We start from the raw sequence: 17,848 nt of genomic DNA on the forward strand, positions 1-17,848 counted from the left end.
TACCTAGTGGGATACTGCCAGTCCATTTCGTGCCTACAAGACGGCTGGCTGGGTCTAGCGCTCTATGGAGGCCGGACACCAAGCACCGCCGTTGTTGCCCCCTCTCCGCATACACAGTACAGATAAAGAAACCAGTCAAGGAACCGGTGTCTCGGAATGACAGCGCCAATTGCCAATGGGACGGAGCTAGGTCCTTCCCGCCGTCTTGGTATGCAACTCTGTGCTGATGTCGTGGTGCCGTTATATGCGGCGCAGCCGTTAGGCAGCGAATTGCGGCCTCGGCCTGGCACACGCAATACCTTGGTATAGGGCGCGGAGAGGACAGTACAAATTAAGACCCAAGGGGGCATCTCGGCTTCCGAACGACCGGGTCCAAGAGAGGCGCAGTCGGCTGTTGATTGCTTCAACCAACGCCGAACCTCCGGCCTGAGTTTTACCGCGGCGCCACGTAAGACGGGACATCTTCCACATAATGGGAAGGTGTGATTATCACGCCGTACGATGCGCAGAACACTCCGTGCCTGCAGCGTTGAGTGGCATCATAGAAGCAGGAGAAAAGGGGCGCGGGCCTGATACCCGCGCCAGGGGTCCCCACCGAAGCAGATCCGAAGCGATTCGGGCCCTTGCAAAGCACCCAGGATCCCCACCTGATAGGCTAGCGCAAGGGTCGGTTCTGCAGACTTACGTGACATTTCGGCGGGTATTTCTGCATGATCTGCTCCTGCTTAGCGTACAAGAGGCCATGACCGGAAGTATTCATACATATGTACAAGTGATCACCGTTACACGAAGTTACATGCCCCGTGGCACAGCCGGGCACAGCGCCCATCATCTCTCTCCACCGGGGCGCGCCCCTCCCCCCCCCCCCCCCACTCCTGAGACACTAGGGCTCCCACGCCGCCGCTCCATACGGGCGCGTCCCCGGCGGAACGTGCTCCCAGGACAGCTGGACCGAGGTGGTCTCGGTGATGGCGCCGCTGTGCTTGAAGGGGTGCTCGTCGCTCGCGCGGTCCTCGAGCGACTCGAAGCGGCCGTTGCCGTCCTTGGAGCGCAGCGGGATGCCGCGCGCGCTCGCCTCCGCCAGGTAGCCCAGCCCGCGGCTCCGGGAGGTGGACGACACGTGGTGGGCCGACGCGCCGCCGGACTGGCCGGGCCCCGTGCCGCTCTTGCTGCCCGAGGGGCTGATGATGTGGAACTTCTCGAGCAGCGGCCGGTAGACCATCAGGCACGCGGCGATCAGGTAGATGCCGGGCTCGCACACGGTCCAGATGATGAGCTCGGCCGCGTTGAACGTGGCGTCGGTGAAGGAGTTTGTGTTGTGGAACGCCACGAAGCGTAGAATGGATGCGATGAGACCGCTAAGTGTCCGCGGTTTTCTGGTCAGCCCGCAGCCACCACGGGATGGCGCTCGTTGACTGGGGGAGAAGACGGGGCACACCACTTACATGCTTCCGAAGAGAAAAGTGGCCAAGAGCCCCACCTTCAGCCCGTTGGAGGCGTGCAGGCGCAAGACAATGGGGATCGGCACCGCCAGCAAGACGGCGTCGGTCAGGATGTTCGGCAGCGTACCCCAGACAAACAGCGCTTCCTTGTTGATGCAGTGCGTCGCCTGGACCTCGGCCGAGCCCCAGTTCGCGGAGAAGGGCTTGCAGGCGGCCAGGATAGCAATGGTGCTGGCAATGGCGTTGCCGATCAGGACGGCGGCCGTGGCCCCGACGGCGATGTGCACGGGCTTCTGCGGGAAGAGCCGCCGGTAGAAGCAGCAGATGGCCAGCTTGCCGAGGCTGACCGTGCTCGTGTACCAAGCCGAGATGGCCACCAAGTACTTGAAGAAGGACACGACGGTCTCGGGGCTCGTCTCCTCGAGATAGACGACATGGTACCCGACGCCGGCCTGCTTTATGCTGCCTGCGTCGATCGTGCCGGTCAGTGAGTGGCCGTGCGTCACCCGCTTCTCCGTCTCGCTGCCGGCGCCGGGCCGCCCCGAACTTACCGATGGCTATGCCGCAAGCGACCAACTGGCAGAGCAGGCTGACGAGGACGAGCCAGTCGTCCAGGCCGTAGCTGCTGCCGCGCGTGATGCTGCGCGCCCAGAATCGCAGCGCAACGGCGAGGATCTGGAGGGGTATGAAGACACCCACGAAGATTGTGAGCCGGTATCCGACATACTCGGAGAGGCTGGACGGGTCAGCCTCGCTCGCCATCGTGCGGCTCCGCAAGCTAATCGAACCTGCGTTCGCTCGGACCTGAGTCAGAGGAAGAAAATGCCGCTGGACTTTTTTTTTTTTTTTTTATTTTACGGGCAGCGCGGTCAGTTGTTGCGGGCACGCGAGATAGCACCCATCTCCTCGCTACTGCGTCTACTTATGTGGTAACCCTCTCCGGCTGCACTTGCAGGACGGCGCAGCAGTCGCCATCGATTCGAATTTCTCCCGATGCAACGGGAATCCGTCGCGCAAACCCTGTGCTGATGCAATCATGGTGCCAACCCTGGCGCTGTGCCGCCGTTTATCTTCTATGCATGCTACTTGGCATGTAACACAGAATCAGCAATCGACACGGATATTATCGAGTAAAGATTCGCTAAGTGGAAGAAGCAGGGAGCCGCGCGGCACGGGTTGGCGCACGCCACAATCCGAACAAACCCGAGGACTGGATCAAGGGAGGATGGCCGAGGGGGTCTGCCATCTTTCCAACGGTCAGTCCCACCATTCCCGTCCCGCCCAGCCCCCCTTGGTCCAATCAACTGCGGATCCGCTTCCATTCCATACCCAAGGCGGAGATGCAACTCAATCCCGCAGCCACCGCCGGAAGAACATATGTGCTATGCAAGGCTGCGGCGTATGCGTTTCGCACCACACCGACAAGGGAAGGTGGGACAGCGGTGCCTATGTTTGTTGGCCCGGCCAGCAGGACGGCACTTGCGTCCAAGCCGGGGACGCCGCCGAGATTGCCGATCAGGACATTGGCAAAGATGGCCTGCGAGAACACGATCCCGAGGATGGCGCCGAGGCTGTTGACGAGGCTGGACAGCGCACTAGCCGCGATGGTGTCCTGCGGCGCTACGACGTGTAAGATCGACGTATAGGGGATCTGGTGGCAGAGGCCGGCGCCGATCCCGGCCAGGGCCTGGTACGCGATGATCCGAGGCCGGGGGGTGCTGGGCCGCAGCGTGATCAGCAGGCCGCTGCCCGCCGTCGCCAGGGCCCCGCCGAGGTACATCAACGGAACGTAGAAGCCAGTCACGCTTATGAACGCCCCGCTCAGAAGTGGCACAATCATGACCGGCATCAGGAACGCCAGATTGCTGATACCGGAGGCGGTGGCATCGTCGCCGCGTACAGCCTGCGTTGGAGATCCCAGACGGTTAGCCAGTCCCTATCGTGGAAGTGAAACGGACAAGGAGGTATGTACCTGGAACTCGAACGGCAGGTAGTAGACCAGCGCGCCAATCAGCATGCTCATGAGAAGCATGAAGGCGGCGCTGAAGAAGACGGTCCTCTGGCGCAGGACACGGTAGGGGATGGCTGCGTCTTCCCCTTGGTAGTGCTGGTAGACGAAGTAGAGCACCAGGGCGATCCCGCCGCCCACCAGGCAGCCGCACACGCGCGGATCCGACCACGGGTGCACCGGACCGGCCCACTGCAGTGCCAGCAGCACCATGGTGAAGCCGGCCGTCAGCAGCGTCATGCTCAGCCAGTCGACCCGGGCGAGCCGCTGCAGCACGGGAATGGCCGCCGTGGTCCGGGCCAGGCTCGGCGGATCCCGCAGGCACCACCACAGCACCAAGAAGGCCACGAAGCCGATGGGCAGGTTGATCCAGAAGCAGAAGCGCCAGGTCAGCCGCTCCGAGTCGGTGAACAGGCCGCCGAGCAGGGGGCCGCAGACCGAGGCGACGCCGTCGAGAGTGCAGATGAGCGCGATATACAGCGGCCGCGACCGGCCGGGGACAGCGGCGCCGATGAAGACCACGTTGCCCATGTACAGACCGCCGCCGCCGACGCCGCTGATGAGGCGGCCGACGATGAGCACGGCCGACGACGGCGCGAGCGCGCAGATCAGCGAGCCGGCCTCGAAGACCACCAGGCTCACCAGGTAGTTCAGCTTGGGCGAGAAGAGCGCGTACATCTGGCCGAAGGCAGGCTGCAGCACCATGTTGGTGAGGTAGTAGCCGCTGCTGTACCAGGCCGCGTCCTGGAGCGCGTTGAATTCCGTGGTGATCCGCGGCACCGCAGTGGCTGCTCACGTTGTCAGCAACAACAGGTACCTAATCATGCCGCTGCCTGCAGGGGGCGTACATACCCAGGATATAGTGGTCGAGGCACATCAGGAACATCACTGCCATCATGCCTATTGTAAACACTACCAGCTGTAAGCCGCGCATCAGGCCGTCATCGTTGCCATCTTCCGCTCCACTCTCGTCCTGCTTCTCACTGTCTTTCTCCATCCCGGGCTCAACCTCCACAGCAGTAGTGTCTGCCTGGTCCTTCGTCTTGGACACGCTCCCATCGGGTGCATCGCTCTTTTCTGACATGTCTACGACACGAAACGACAACTGAATGGCCGAAAACGGTTTTTCCGTCTTCTTAATGCCAGGTTCAGTTGGGGTGAAGAAGGGGGAACAAAAGGAAAATAGAAAAAAAAAAAACACAAGATTATTGGACAACAGCCAGGAAGGAATAGAGAGATGAGGCGCAGGCGAGGTATGATGGGGTCCCCCAGCTATCTAAGTGAGATCCTGCACTGGTCTTATTAATCGGTGGCTCCGCAGCTAGCTGCAGTAGGCAGTTGGTTGTTGACAGCGGAGTCTAATAACCAATCGACTTCCAATGTTGGTGCGTTGGTAAGGCATGCTGCCATCCCGCAAGGCGGGCACATAAGAAAGGCACAGTAAAAGCTGCCCCAGGTGTTATTTATACGCGAGCCAAGCCCCCGGGCCCATGCTGAAAATGGGGGCCGGCCGATCCTCCCCATCGTTATCGTCCATCGCATTGCGACCCTGCACTCCTGCACCGCATTGCACTCCAACCACAATATTGGTGGACCCCCGGGACCATGGATGCTGTCGCTGACGAGCACCAGCGCATTTCGCGCTGGGAAAACGATCCGCTCCCACGCGTTGTCGACCGCCTCGGCGAGGAAAAGCCGGATGGCGTGTACAGCATCTGGGCGACCGCGTCGGGCCTGCGCACCATCACCTACCGCCAGCTGGCGAACGCCGTGAACGGCGCGGCCGGCTGGCTTGTGTCCCAGCTTGGACCGGGCCCCGGTGGTCGTGACGCTGAAGTCCTGACCTACGTCGGCCCGACCGACGTGCGCTATGTCGTCTTGTTGATTGCCGCCGTCAAGGCGGGTTATGTGGTATGTCCGACTTGCCCTTAGGCTCCTTGCCCCGAGACAGCATGTTCTCGAATCCGACTGAGATGAAAATTGCTAAACGGGGCGCCAGCTTTTCATGACCTCGCCCCGCAACAGCCTCGAGGCGCACCGCTCGCTGTTCGACCGGCTGAAGTGCCGGACGCTGTTGACCTCGGACCCGGTCCCGCCGCCGGTGCGACCCGTCATCGACGTGGTCGAGGCACGCCATCTGATTGTGCCGTCCGTGGATGAGCTCCTGGGCAAGGAGTACCCGCATTTTGCCTTTGACAAGACCTTCCAAGAGGCGCAATGGGATCCCCTACTAATCATGTGAGCGAGCCCGCCATCGAGCCCCCAGCTCGATGTTTGATTTTCCCGTCAGAACTGATCTCTGGCAGACACACGTCGGGGTCGACAGGCATCCCGAAGCCTATAATCTACACCCACGAGGCCTGGGCGCGCCAAGTGCGATGTGTCGGCCGTCCTGTTCCAGGAGGGTTGCCCTCGCTGGACAGTGCTTCGCGCGGCAAGCGGGTGATCTCCATGTTGCCGCTCTTCCATGTATGCGTCCAGAACCCGCTGGGACGGACCTACGTCCAGAGTCAAGCTGACTAGCCGCAACGCAGGGAGCTGGCATCTCGCAGCACATCTTCAACGCCATCCCATTCGGCAATATTCCCATTGCGGTGGGCACGGCTGCCATCCCCACGGCCCAAGATATCGTGGACACCCTCAAACAGACGCCAGCCGAGGTGGTGATTGCCGTTCCGTCGGTGGTGGCGGAGCTGGCCCAGAACCCCGAGCTGCTGGATTTTTGCGCGTCCCGCCTAGAGATGATCCTCTTCATCGGCGGCGCTCTGCCGCAAGCCATCGGCGACACTGTCGCGTCCAAGGTGCAGCTCCGGTGCCAGTGGGGTGCATCCGAGGTGGGCATCCCGCAGCAAGTCATCGCGCCCGAGCTCGCAGGACCTGGCGGCTGGAGCTACGTCCGCTTCCACCCGTGTGTTGGCGCCGCGTTTGACGAGATTGCCGATGGCGGGTACGAGCTCGTAATCCGGCGGGATGAGGCAGTGGCCGATACCCAGCCAACATTTGCCATCCAGAACTTTGTGCAGCTGGAGAAAGAATACCGCACCAAGGACTTGTTCGTGCCCCATCCGACCGTTCCGGACGCGTGGCAGTGGTGCGCCCGGGCGGACGACATCATAGTCTTCCTCAACGGCGAGAAGACGAACCCGGTCTCGATGGAGCAGCACATCGTCGCCAGGAACCCCGAGCTGCGCGGGGCCATCGTCGTCGGCAGCCAGCGCATCCAGGCCGCCCTGCTGATCGAGCCGGTGTCGACGGCCAAGCTGACCACCGCCGAGCAGGCCGCCCTCATCGAGCGCGTCTGGCCGAGCGTGGAGGAAGCCAACCAGAGCGCCCCCATGCACGCGCGCATAGACAAGTCGTTGATCCTGGTGACCCCGGCGGACCGGCCGCCGATCCGCGCCGGCAAGGGCACCATCCAGCGCGCCAGCACGGTCGCGCAGTACGCGGCCGAGATCGACCAGCTTTACGCGCAAGCGGACGAGACGCTGGAGGACGACGAGGCGCCGGCGGCGGCAGCTGCAGCGGCGCCGACAGATGCCGCCGGTGTTGCGCGCGTCATCCGCGAGGCCGTCCGGGCCGTGACCGGCTGGCCCACGCTCGAAGACGCCGACGGCTTCTTCGAGCGCGGCATGGATTCGCTCCAGGCGCTGCGGCTCACGCGCGCTGTCCGCCGTGCCTTTGGACGCCAGGACCTCGCGCTCTCCACGATCTACCAGCACCCCAGCGTGCAAGCGCTGGCGGAGGTCGTACTGGCGCAGGCTCAAGGTGGCCTGAATGGCGCTGAATCGGATCGCGACCGGGCCGAAATCGAGCCGATGCTGGCGACGTATCGCCGGCTGATTCAGGAGATCGCACAGCCGACCGAGAAGAAACGCGGCGCGGGCGAGCTGATCGACGTTGTCCTCACGGGATCGACAGGCACAGTCGGCACGTTTCTTCTGCACGCCTTGCTCAGCCGCCCGGGTACTGGCCACATTTTCTGCTTGAACCGCAGCGCCGACGCGGGCGCCGTGCAGAGAGCAAAGCTCGCTGACGCAGGGCTACTGTCAGCCGGTGACGGCAACGACGACCTTGCAGCGCGCGTCTCCTTCCTTCAGGCCGACCTCGCCGCGCCGCGCCTCGGGCTCGACGCGGCCGCCTACGAGACGATCCGCTCGCGCGCCAGCGTGGTCATCCACAACGCGTGGCCCGTCAACTTCAACCTGCCCCTCTCGGCCTTCCGTCCGCAGCTGACCGGCCTGGTGCACATCTTCTCCCTCGCGGCAGCCGCCGCCCGCCCCGCGCGCGTCCTCTTCGTCTCCTCCGTCAGCGCTGTGGGCGCGGCGGCCGCACGCAGCGGCGAGCCCGCGCCGGAGCTCGTCCCAACCGACCCGGACGCGCCGTACGCCACCGGCTACTCGCGCGCCAAGTTCCTCGCGGAGCGCCTGTGCGACGCCGCGGCGGCGCACCTCAGCGGCGGCTCCGCGGCCGTCGACGTCGCCGTCGCCCGCGTCGGCCAGGTCGCCGGCCCCGTGCGCCGGCCGGGCCTGTGGAACCCGGCCGAGTGGCTGCCCACCATGGTGCGCAGCTCGGCCGCGCTGGGCTGCCTGCCGGACAGCCTGGGCGCCGCGTTCGACGCGGTCGACTTCGTCCCCGTGGACGTCCTCGCCGACGCCGTGGTCGATCTCGCCACGGCCGCCCCCGAGGTGCTCAACCCACCCGGCGGGGTGGAGGAGCAGCGCCGCGCGGCCGTGTTCAACCTGCGTAACCCGCACCCCGTCCCGTGGGCGGCGTTGCTCCCGGCCGTCGCTGATGCGCTCGCCACAGCCGCCCCGGTCTCCGGTGGGGCCCCGAGCCCGGTCGAGGTGGTTGCCCCGGCCACCTGGCTCTCCCGCCTCCAAGAGGCCGCGACGAAGGAGGGCGACAACATCGAGGCCGCCGCGCGCCGCCTGCCCGCCCTCAAGTTGCTGGGCTTCTTCCAGGGTCTGTGGGCAAGTCAGGGAACCGAGCCGGTGGCACCCATGGCGATCGAGCGGGCGCTCGCGGCTAGTCCGGCGTTGGCGGCGCTGGGCCCCGTCGAGCCGGGATGGGTGCGGAAGTGGGTGGCCGAGTGGGCGTCGGTGTGGTCGTGATGGCCGCTGGGCAAGGCCGTGCAGTTGGTTCCCGATATGCTTGGTGCTTCCGACTCGTGTCAGTGTGTTTGCGGCCGCGGTGAGTGGAACTTAGAGTCTTGAGCATAGCTTTCATGCGAATTTTGCTTGCCTCCAAGTCGTCGCTGCTTCGTCAACTATAAATCAAACTGCGTCTTTTCCTGTCCGAGAAGTCGTTCGTAGACACTCCTTCATTGCCATATAGGCTCTGGTGCATGTCCACCAGGCACCGACGCAAAAGACGGAAGTCCTCTCGAAGTCGAGGACCTGGAGTGACGTCTGTAAGATGGAAGATAAGAACCCCTTTCGCATTGATGAATATCGAAGTGAGGGCTTGTGCCGACTCGATGCTCTGCTGTCCCTCTGTCGTTTCAAGGAAAGCCATCGAGCGGAGACTGACGCTGTGAATGATCGCCGAAGCAAGTCGCTGCTTGCTGTGTGTGGAGAAAGAAATTGTGGAAAGGTCGCGTGTGGAGCTATGTAAGCCCCTGTGATTGGCCGGATATTAAATGGTTAGATCCAGTAAAACCACCATTCGTTTCCAGGGACTAACGTAAGGTACCTCCTGGTAGGTATCCCACCACTTCTCTGTTGACGAATGTCGACACCAAGGAGACAGGCCACGCCCTTCTGTAGGCATTGCCCCCATCCGAATTACGCTGTAAAAGTCTTTGGATACATTCAATCTCAACCCTTTATTTTGGCTACAAAGAGCTACATTGTCAGGACCTTGGCGCAGCACTGAGAGGAGCCACCACCGCAAAACAATGAGGCTCTCCAGCTTGTCGGGCTAAGTTGCCGCCGCCGTCGTCACCACGGCTGATCAGCTATCGCCAGACTCCAATCCACCTACCACTGCACTCCGCTTCCACACATGCCACAGGCAATTTGCACGAATCACTGGTAAGATAGGTCCGTTGTCGCTACATTACTTAGTCCGTAGTCGCTGGCTTTCTGGTTGTTATCTCAAATGCACCAGCGGATCCGCTTCATTTTTGCTTTTACATAACTCGGGACGAATTCAGTCTTGGTAGAGGTGCTTTCTTTTCACAGCTACCAGTGAGTTTCAAAAGTCTTCAAATACTAAGTTCTTCTATGAAGAACTCGACAGTGACCACCTTAGGACGACGTTGCCCTGTCAGGAGCGTTGTTGTCTGGTAGTCCAAAGTTCCAGGGCATTTTGTAGATCTCCCCACAGTACCGGTTCGGTATCGACATGTAGTCGGCCTCCATACCCTCCCGTTTCAAATAGAAAAGCCAGGTTGTGATGGTGCCATGGTCGCATACTCGCCTGAACCGCCCCCACAGCACCAACCCTGGCGGCCATTTCTTCTTGCGCCTGGAGATGAACAGCGATTTCGGAGCGCGCTCCCAAGCCGCTCGGCTCTCGGAGCCGGTGAGTGCCGGTATCCTCTCCGAAACGTAGTAGCGAAGTGGTGAAGGGGCTGTGAGTGTCACAAAGCTCACCGCGACCGTAAGAGTGTTCGGAGACGGCGAGGCCGAGGAGGGCATTTCGCCATCCCGCACAGAGGCACTCGTGCTCGCCGATGGTTGGGGCGCATGCGGAAGCGTCGTAACAATCCGCACTGCTATGATCTTACCTTTGACCGTTGTCCTGAACGGAGTGGCTTCGTTGAATTCAATTTGTCCGGCTTCTGCGTTAAGGCTTTCTTCTGGCTCAGCCTGTTCTGTGGGTTTCTTCGAGGTATGGCCGACGTGGAGTTTCAGCCTCAGTTTGCGAAGCCGGCGACTTATGAAGTCCATGATGGTGCCGTCACCTGGCCTGTCCTGTTGGGCGGTGATGAGCATTTCTTCGAAGATTCTGGCAACACTGACCGGATCTGAGTTTGGCATTGGACCAGAGGGCTCGCCGGGGGTCTCGCCGCCTGATTGGTGAATGGAATCGGATGCCATTGCTCTTGAGTTGTTCTTGGTTGCTTTGGTAGCACGCAACTCACTGCTTGGTGATGTTGAGGTGAGGAAGGCAGAACAAATTTCACACTGGAGATGATTGCTCAACATTTATAGACATCTAACTGGAAGGGCGGCCCTTCCAGCCCGCCTTCGCACAACAAATCTGTGCTTTGGGGAGCTCTAAGACAACTTGGGCTGGGTGATGGAGGAGAAGATTGGGCTAGCAAACAGCAATATCTCCAGCTTTCCCTGCCGGTCGCGATAGCGTACATCACCGTTGTTCGCCTGCAGTTTCCAGCTGTGTCTCACATATATGCTGCAACTCGAGTCGTTCTTTGTTCCCCAGACTCGAATATATGTCCGGTGGGAGTATGCCAAGGGTTAGGGTTGCTCGATGTTAACGAAAGGCTGTTTGATCATCTGCCGAAGTTCCACCCCCCATTCCAAAATCCGGAAACGGGAACCCTCAGTGATGAGCCAAGTGCGGGCCGAACCACAAGAACAGGGGCGTCATCTTCATCAACCCATCGCAGACGAGCTATCCAACAGGTCCTCTTCCCTTCCCATTCCAGGTGTAACGAACTCCATCTACCTGGCCTGTGTGACCGCCCGTCGCCACACTCACACTCCCAAGTCGCCTTTACATCGCACCTCACAGTAATCCCCACAGCAGCCATCCCACTCCGCTGTCAGACTACCTAGTCTCCCAAACCGAAAACATCACCACCACCGCCACAGCGACCACCATCATGCCCTCCCCCTGGCCGGCGCCATACAAAGCCGCCATCAGCTTCACGATGGACAACCTGGGCGAAGCGCAGGACGTGCTGCAGGGCCGCTGGGCGCAACCCATCGGCACGCACCCGGCCGTGACGGCGCAGCTGCCGCGCATGCTGGCGCTGCTGGCCCGGCACCGCGTGCGCGCGACCTACTTCGCCGAGGCCTGGAGCCTGGGCGTGTACCCGGGCGCGGTGCGCGCGCTGGCCGCGGCGGGGCACGAGGTCGCCTGGCACGGGTTTCAGCACGAGGTCTGGAGCGGGCTCAGGGCCGAGGAGGAGCGGCGGAGTTTTGAGAAGAGCTGGGCGGCTGCTGCCGAGAGCGGGGTGCGCTATAGGGGCTTTCGGCCGCCTGGTGGCGAGGTCAACGAGCGCACGTGGGGGTTGTTGAGGGAGTTTGGGGTTGAGTATGTCTCGCCGTTGGGGGAGTTTGGGATTGGCCCTGAGGGAGTGGTGGTGCTTCCTTTTGAATGGCGGGCGGTAGATGCGTTCTGGTATATGGAGAAATTTGCGGGGATCAGGAAGGGCCATGGGGAGAGGGAGGAGGTGTTGAGTCCGGGTCAGTTCAAGGAGTGGTTGATGGGAAAGATTGATGAGGTGGCAAAGGCGGGTGGATTCATGTCGATCTTGTTTCATCCATTCTTGCAGACAAGTGAGGAGAAATTTGAGGTGTTGGAGGACGTGCTGAAGCGGATCAGCGACGATGGGCAGATATGGGTTGCACCCTGCGAGGAAGTGGCAGAATGGGTGAGAAAGCACCCTGAGCAGTTCCCTTCAAAGTCAAAGAATGGCGGTATCTAAGTGGGATATCGACTGGAATCCTAGAGCATCTTTGGCGGGAGTGTAAATTCGTCAGCAGTCCACCTGTTTGACATAGCTGTGGGGGCCCGTCTCGACGGTGGACGGAATATGCTACTCCCAGCCGGTTCAGTAGTTGCGAGGCACAGCCACCTAGATTTTGTCATCATCTCTCTGTCGCTTCCTACTTGGAGAGGTGCTTTGGTTCGGTGTTTCTAGGTATTTTTCCAGCGGCTACAAGGCATCCTCTTCTGGCCCTTTGTCATCCAAACTTCCTTTGTTCGAGTCTCCGTAACTTGTGCCAGACCCCGCCCCTTCAGCAAACAGCCCGTTGTAGTGAGAGAATCAACTTACTGAACAGGTGTGAAGGGTTTCACTCTGCCCTTGGTTTGAGATGTAGGTGTGGGATACAGGGGCCCGGTCAAGGTTAACCTGGTGGATGAAGCTTCGACGCCAGACACGATAGGCGCCAGGGTCACAAACCGCCATCCATTGGGACGCAGAAGGACAAGACAAAGATACCTTTCAAAAGGACAATGGCAATGTGAGGTCGAGTTGTTCGAAAGACAAAGAAACTGAACAATGAATTGTCTTCCATATAAGTTCAAGGGGCACGCCATTGAACTGCTGCCCCTGGACTGTTCAGCTCATTTTCATGTCCGAATTCAAACCGAAGATCAGCGAAGGGAGACTAATATGTCTTTATTGACCCTGTTTCCGACGGCTCATACTTGTCATTCCACAGAGACTTCGCACTATCGACGTCGAGTTCGATAGCAGTAGGATCAAGCTTGTTCAGCCTTGAGCGGGTACGGGGGTAAAGAGGTCACCACAGAGGTTCGAATTCCCCGAAAATCACCCTTATCACTCAGAGATCCAAGCAGACGAAAAAAGGGTTACCAATTAGCACCACGATGTCAGCTTCAACCAGAGTCCAGAGGGAGTCTCCCTACGATGGTAGGTTTCGAGCGTACGACCACACCGGAAGAAAGTGCTTTTACCTCGAAACCGTATATCCTATCCGCAACTATATCATCGACACCTTGAGGTGGGGACTGGTGAGGAGATCCAACAGGACTCGGCGCCTTACTGGTAAGGCAACCCCATCCCCATCGTCATGCGCATCATGTTCCCCATCGACCACGCTTTCGCCCCCAGACATTGTTGGCCTTCAACTCAGCACGCCGAGTGACCCTTCGACTAACGGCGGCAAGTCTACTCGCAAACGGCCTCGCAACGAGCCCACAGCTGAGGCCCCAAACAAGAAGCGAAAGCTCGGAAACGACCAACCCACCACCGGGCTCAGCCCGGAGGCACTTGACATCCTCAAGCCGCCGCGGCGCATCAAAGCACCGCAGTTCGCCTGCCTGTCCTGCCGGCGCCGCCCCGCCAGCAGGGCATGCACGCTCGCGTGCTACACGGCCTTCCGGGCCGCGCACTTCGACCCGGCGCGCGAGAAGCTGCAGATCCGCAAGACGGCGCCGGGGCCGCACGCGACGGGGCTGGGCGTGTTCGTCAAGGACGGACAGCGCATCGCCGCGGGCGAGTGGCTGGGCGAGTACCTGGGCGAGGTGCTGCCGGCGGCGGCGCGGGAGGCGCAGACGAGCGCGTACGCGTTCACGCTGCGCGGCTACGCCGCGGACAGGGTGCCGGAGCTGGTGGTCGACGCCCAGACGCACGGCAACTGGACGCGTTTCGTCAACTCGTCGTGCCGGCCCAACGTGGCGGCGACGCCGGAGCAGATCGGCAAGGTGAGGATCGTCGCGTTCCGCGCGGAGACGGACATCGCTGCTGGCGAGCAGGTGCTGATCAACTACGGTAGGGACTACTTTGCCGAGCGGGGGATCATGTGCTGCTGTGAGGTCAGTGCTCAGCCGCATTTGCCTCCTCAATAGAACGATCTGATGGAGTCCGGAGGTAAGTAGGTAGGTAGGTAAGTTCCTTGAAATTGGCTTAAGGGGTAAGCGGTCTGGTAGGTATATGTAGTTCAAAACGGTTTCCTTCTTCGTCGAATGCCTCGTGGTGATGTTTGCTGGAGAAAATCGGGTTCAATTGGTGTCTTGGAAAGCCTAACTTGAGGTGAGAAGGACAGCTGGAATGACAGCTCTGATCGCACGATCACCGTAACCTACCCGTAACAAACATCGACTCCCCACCCGAGTCGTGCCCCACCTTGTCAATAGCTCGCGGCTGAGATGTGTTTCCGCGACTCATCTCACAGATTTCCGTGTAAAGACAAAAAGGCCTCAGACCCGTTTTCGGTTTCCGAGACTGCATTGGACCTGAGGTGACGCGGTTCCAGGTTACCTGCGTGGCTGAGCTTCCTGACTGGAGTGACGAGTCCACAGGTGGGCCCGCTGCGTGTGTGGCGTTGTCTGCCCCTCCCCTCTACGGTGGCTCCGAGCTCGGACTCTTCGAAAACCCAAACCACCTCGATGTTTTTGCCTTTACCTACCCCGCTCACCTAGCTGCCCTACTATTGCCAAGAAAAATTTTCAAGGCCCTACAGAAAACAAACCTTCCTTACCTTCTTCGCCAATTACACTGCTCCACAGTGGTCGGGTCGATCGCGGTGCAGTGGTCGGGTCGATCGCGGTGCAGTGGTCGGGTCGATCGCGGTGCAGTGGTCGGGTCGATCGCGGTGCAGTGGTCGGGTCGATCGCGGTGCAGAGGTCGGGTCGACCGCGGTGCAGAGGTCGGGTCGACCGCAGTGCAGAGGTCGGGTCGATCGCGGTACAGTGGTCGAGTCGAGGGAAGTACAGTGATTGAACTGACTGCAGTGCAGTGGTCGGGTCGAGGGCAGTGCAGTGGTTGAGCCTGCCTATGGCTTGCATGCCTGTGGCTTGCGTGCCTGTGGCTTGCGTGCCTGTGGCTTGCGTGCCTGTGGCTTGCGTGCCTGTGGCTTGCGTGCCTGTGGCTATGGCACGCAAGCCACAGGCAAACCCGACCACTGCACTGCCCTCGACCCGACCACTGCACTGCAGTCGACCCGACCACTGCATTGCGGTCGACCCGACCACTGCACTGCCCTCGACCCGACCACTGCACTGCCCTCGACCCGACCACTGCACTGTGGTCAATTCAATCACTGCATTGCCCTCGAACCGACCACTGTACGGAAGTATTGTGCCCACTGTGGAGTCGGTAAGGTACCTGGAAGGTAGGGAAGGCTTGTTTTCTGTACACGTTAGAAAAATTTTTAAGAGGGGGCGGGGCAGGTGGGTAGGCGGGGGAGGTAAAGGCGAGAAAGTCGGTTGTGGTTTGGGTTTTCGAAGAGTCTGAGCTCGGAGCCTCCGTACCCCTCCCCTGCCAAGCCCGGGGGTGGGCGCCCTCTTGGACAGCTCCTACCCAACAAGCCTGAAGGACATGGCCCAAGAGAGCAGTATTTAAGCTGCTGTATGTCCGGAATTCGATTCCGACATTGCATCATCTTCATCTTCTCCAGTATCGCAGCTGTACTGCTTGGAATCATTCTTGCCCGACACAGCAGCAGCTCCCTTCCAAGCTTCCGCGTCTCACTCTCCACTGCATCATCATTAAAACCAATAACACCTGCAAACATGGGCGGTGGACCTGCCACCGGCTACCGCTCGGTAGCCTACTTCGTGAACTGGGCCATCTACGCCCGCAAGCACCGCCCGCAGGACCTGCCCGTCGAGAAACTGACCCACGTTCTCTATGCGTTTGCCAACGTGCGGCCCGACTCGGGCGAGGTGTACATGACGGACTCGTGGGCCGACACCGACATCCACTGGGAGGGCGACAGCTGGAACGACACGGGCAAGAACCTGTACGGCTGTCTGAAGCAGCTGAACCTGCTGAAGCGGCGCAACCGCAAGCTCAAGGTGCTCCTGTCCGTCGGCGGGTGGACCTACAGCAGCAACTTCAGGCAGCCCGCCTCGACGCCCCAGGGCAGGTGCAAGTTTGCTTCGTCCGCCGTTGAACTGGTAGGCTTCGCGCCCATTCCGAACCCCCATCCTAACCCCATTACCTAACCCCCCTGGCGCTCCAGCTCTCCAACCTCGGCTTCGACGGCATCGACATCGACTGGGAGTACCCGCAAAACGCCTCCGAGGCGGCCGACTACGTGTCGCTGCTGGCCGAGGTGCGCTCCGCGCTGGACCGCTACGCTTTGACCGTCGACGCGGCGCACCCTCCCCACTTCGAGCTGACGGTCGCCTGCCCGGCGGGGACGCAGCACTACAGGACGCTGGACATTTGCGGCATGGACCGGTACCTCGACTTCTGGAACCTGATGGCGTACGACTACGCCGGGTCGTGGGACAGCGTGGCGGGCCACCAGGCGAACCTGTTCCCCAGCAGGTCCAACACGGCCAGCACGCCGTTCAGCACCGACGCCGCAGTGCAGCACTACATCGGCCAGGGCGTGGCGCCGGGCAAGATCGTCGTGGGCATGCCGCTGTACGGGCGGGCGTTCGAGGGCACCGACGGGCCGGGCCGGCCCTACTGCGGCGTCGGGGAGGGCACGTGGGAGAACGGCGTGCACGACTACAAGAGGCTGCCGCTGGAGGGCGCCGAGGTGCGGATCGACGAGGAGGCGGTCGCGAGCTACTGCTACCATCCCGGGCGCAGGGTGCTGGTGAGCTACGATACGGTCGACATTGCCAGGAGGAAGGCCGAATACATCAAGCAGCGGGGGCTGGGAGGAGGCATGTGGTGGGAGAGCAGCGCTGACAAGGACGGCCCCGAGAGTCTGATCGGGAACGTGGTGGAGGTGCTCGGCGGGCCGAACTGCCTCGAGTCGAGCGCGAACTGCATCAGATACCCGCACACCAAGTACGACAACTTACGGGAGGGCTTCCCCAACAATTAGGTCGGAACGGGAACGCGGCTGGTTAAGAGCTAGCAGCTACCTGCACGGCGTAGTAACACAGCGCGGGATGGCTGAACCCCTGCTCTGTCGTCGCATCCCAAAACTGCATTTCCTTGCCAGCGAGAGCCCGAATATGTCCACCTCTAAGGTACATAAACGCCGAGTCGTGAATATCGTTTGCCCATCGCAGACTCATTGCAATTCCGTTCCCGAACCCAAGCGGCCCAGCCCGGTCATCGCCACCCCTCTAAGAGCTCTTCTCAAACACGTAGGTAAGGTGGCAGCGGCCGCAGTATTGGCGGTCCTGCATGGCAGCCATGAAGACACCGGCACCGCACTAGAACAGGCAGGAGTCAGCAAAACATTTCCTGGGAGCTCGGTTGCGAAGATCAACTCACAGTCTCATTCGGGCACTCGCGGCGGAGGCGCTCAATCTTGCCATCGCCATCAACCTTGTAGTACTTGAGCACAGCGAGCTTGGTCTTCTTGCGCTTGTGCTTGATCTTCTTCGGGGTGCTGTAGACCTTCTTTTTCCTCTTCTTGGCGCCACCACGCAGGCGGAGCACAAGGTGGAGGGTGCTCTCCTTCTGGATGTTGTAGTCCGAGAGGGTGCGGCCATCCTCGAGCTGCTTGCCGGCGAAGATCAGGCGCTGCTGGTCGGGCGGGATGCCCTCCTTGTCCTGGATCTTGGACTTGACATTGTCGATCGTGTCGCTCGACTCCACCTCAAGGGTGATAGTCTTGCCCGTGAGGGTCTTCACGAAGATCTGCATGATTGCCTACTGAGAAGTGGTGAGGATGCGTTAGAGGCAAAAAGAGGAGAGAAGGCCTGGTGAAGAGCACGGCTGGCGTGGGATCAAGTCTGTGGAAGAGATCCGGCACGAACTGCGCCCGCCGGAATTCTCAAACCGGCGTGCGCAGATTCGAAGCCGGTTGCAGCAGCGCCA

At 60.9% G+C, this 17,848-nt stretch overlaps 8 protein-coding genes across 8 annotated transcripts; 4 read left to right on the forward strand and 4 right to left on the reverse strand.

Annotated features, from left to right (window-relative positions):
* Positions 1–727: 727 nt before the first annotated feature.
* Positions 728–2,207, reverse strand: THITE_76326 (uncharacterized protein; the record flags this gene model as incomplete). Its single annotated transcript, XM_003654563.1, has 3 exons — positions 728–1,358; positions 1,446–1,908; positions 1,994–2,207. The coding sequence occupies 3 exons, from the start codon at positions 2,202–2,204 to the stop codon at positions 884–886; spliced, it is 1,149 nt and encodes a 382-aa protein (XP_003654611.1). The 3' UTR covers positions 728–883.
* A 173-nt stretch (positions 2,208–2,380) lies between these two features.
* Positions 2,381–4,686, reverse strand: THITE_2117715 (uncharacterized protein). The gene is made up of 3 exons (XM_003654564.1): positions 4,303–4,686; positions 3,415–4,238; positions 2,381–3,345 (listed from the first exon to the last, which is right to left on the reverse strand). The coding sequence occupies exons 1-3, from the start codon at positions 4,532–4,534 to the stop codon at positions 2,743–2,745; spliced, it is 1,659 nt and encodes a 552-aa protein (XP_003654612.1). The 5' UTR covers positions 4,535–4,686; the 3' UTR covers positions 2,381–2,742.
* A 344-nt stretch (positions 4,687–5,030) lies between these two features.
* THITE_2155249 (uncharacterized protein) lies at positions 5,031–8,561 on the forward strand (the record flags this gene model as incomplete). The annotated part of the gene is made up of 5 exons (XM_003654565.1): positions 5,031–5,361; positions 5,450–5,688; positions 5,757–5,919; positions 5,985–8,135; positions 8,169–8,561. The coding sequence occupies exons 1-5, from the start codon at positions 5,056–5,058 to the stop codon at positions 8,559–8,561; spliced, it is 3,252 nt and encodes a 1,083-aa protein (XP_003654613.1). The 5' UTR covers positions 5,031–5,055.
* Positions 8,562–9,698: 1,137 nt separating this feature from the next.
* Positions 9,699–10,493, reverse strand: THITE_2089773 (uncharacterized protein; the record flags this gene model as incomplete). Its single annotated transcript, XM_003654566.1, has 1 exon — positions 9,699–10,493. One exon carries the CDS (start codon positions 10,491–10,493, stop codon positions 9,699–9,701), a length of 795 nt encoding a protein of 264 aa, XP_003654614.1.
* Positions 10,494–10,949: 456 nt separating this feature from the next.
* THITE_2117721 (uncharacterized protein) lies at positions 10,950–12,185 on the forward strand. Its single transcript, XM_003654567.1, has one exon. It carries the CDS (start codon positions 11,243–11,245, stop codon positions 12,068–12,070), a length of 828 nt encoding a protein of 275 aa, XP_003654615.1. The 5' UTR covers positions 10,950–11,242; the 3' UTR covers positions 12,071–12,185.
* Positions 12,186–13,593: 1,408 nt separating this feature from the next.
* Positions 13,594–13,962, forward strand: THITE_51688 (uncharacterized protein; the record flags this gene model as incomplete). Its single annotated transcript, XM_003654568.1, has 1 exon — positions 13,594–13,962. A coding segment is annotated over one exon (369 nt), but the record flags the coding sequence as incomplete, so codon positions are not given.
* Positions 13,963–14,548: 586 nt separating this feature from the next.
* THITE_2117722 (uncharacterized protein) lies at positions 14,549–14,944 on the reverse strand (the record flags this gene model as incomplete). The annotated part of the gene is made up of 1 exon (XM_003654569.1): positions 14,549–14,944. A coding segment is annotated over one exon (341 nt), but the record flags the coding sequence as incomplete, so codon positions are not given.
* Positions 14,945–15,392: 448 nt separating this feature from the next.
* On the forward strand, positions 15,393–17,241 carry THITE_2117724 (glycoside hydrolase family 18 protein). Its single transcript, XM_003654570.1, has 2 exons — positions 15,393–16,014; positions 16,080–17,241. The coding sequence occupies exons 1-2, from the start codon at positions 15,628–15,630 to the stop codon at positions 16,899–16,901; spliced, it is 1,209 nt and encodes a 402-aa protein (XP_003654618.1). The 5' UTR covers positions 15,393–15,627; the 3' UTR covers positions 16,902–17,241.
* The last annotated feature ends 607 nt before the right edge of the window (positions 17,242–17,848 follow it).

The sequence above is a fragment of the Thermothielavioides terrestris genome, chromosome 3, assembly GCF_000226115.1.
Source record: "Thermothielavioides terrestris NRRL 8126 chromosome 3, complete sequence".
NCBI classification, from domain to species: domain Eukaryota; kingdom Fungi; phylum Ascomycota; class Sordariomycetes; order Sordariales; family Chaetomiaceae; genus Thermothielavioides; species Thermothielavioides terrestris.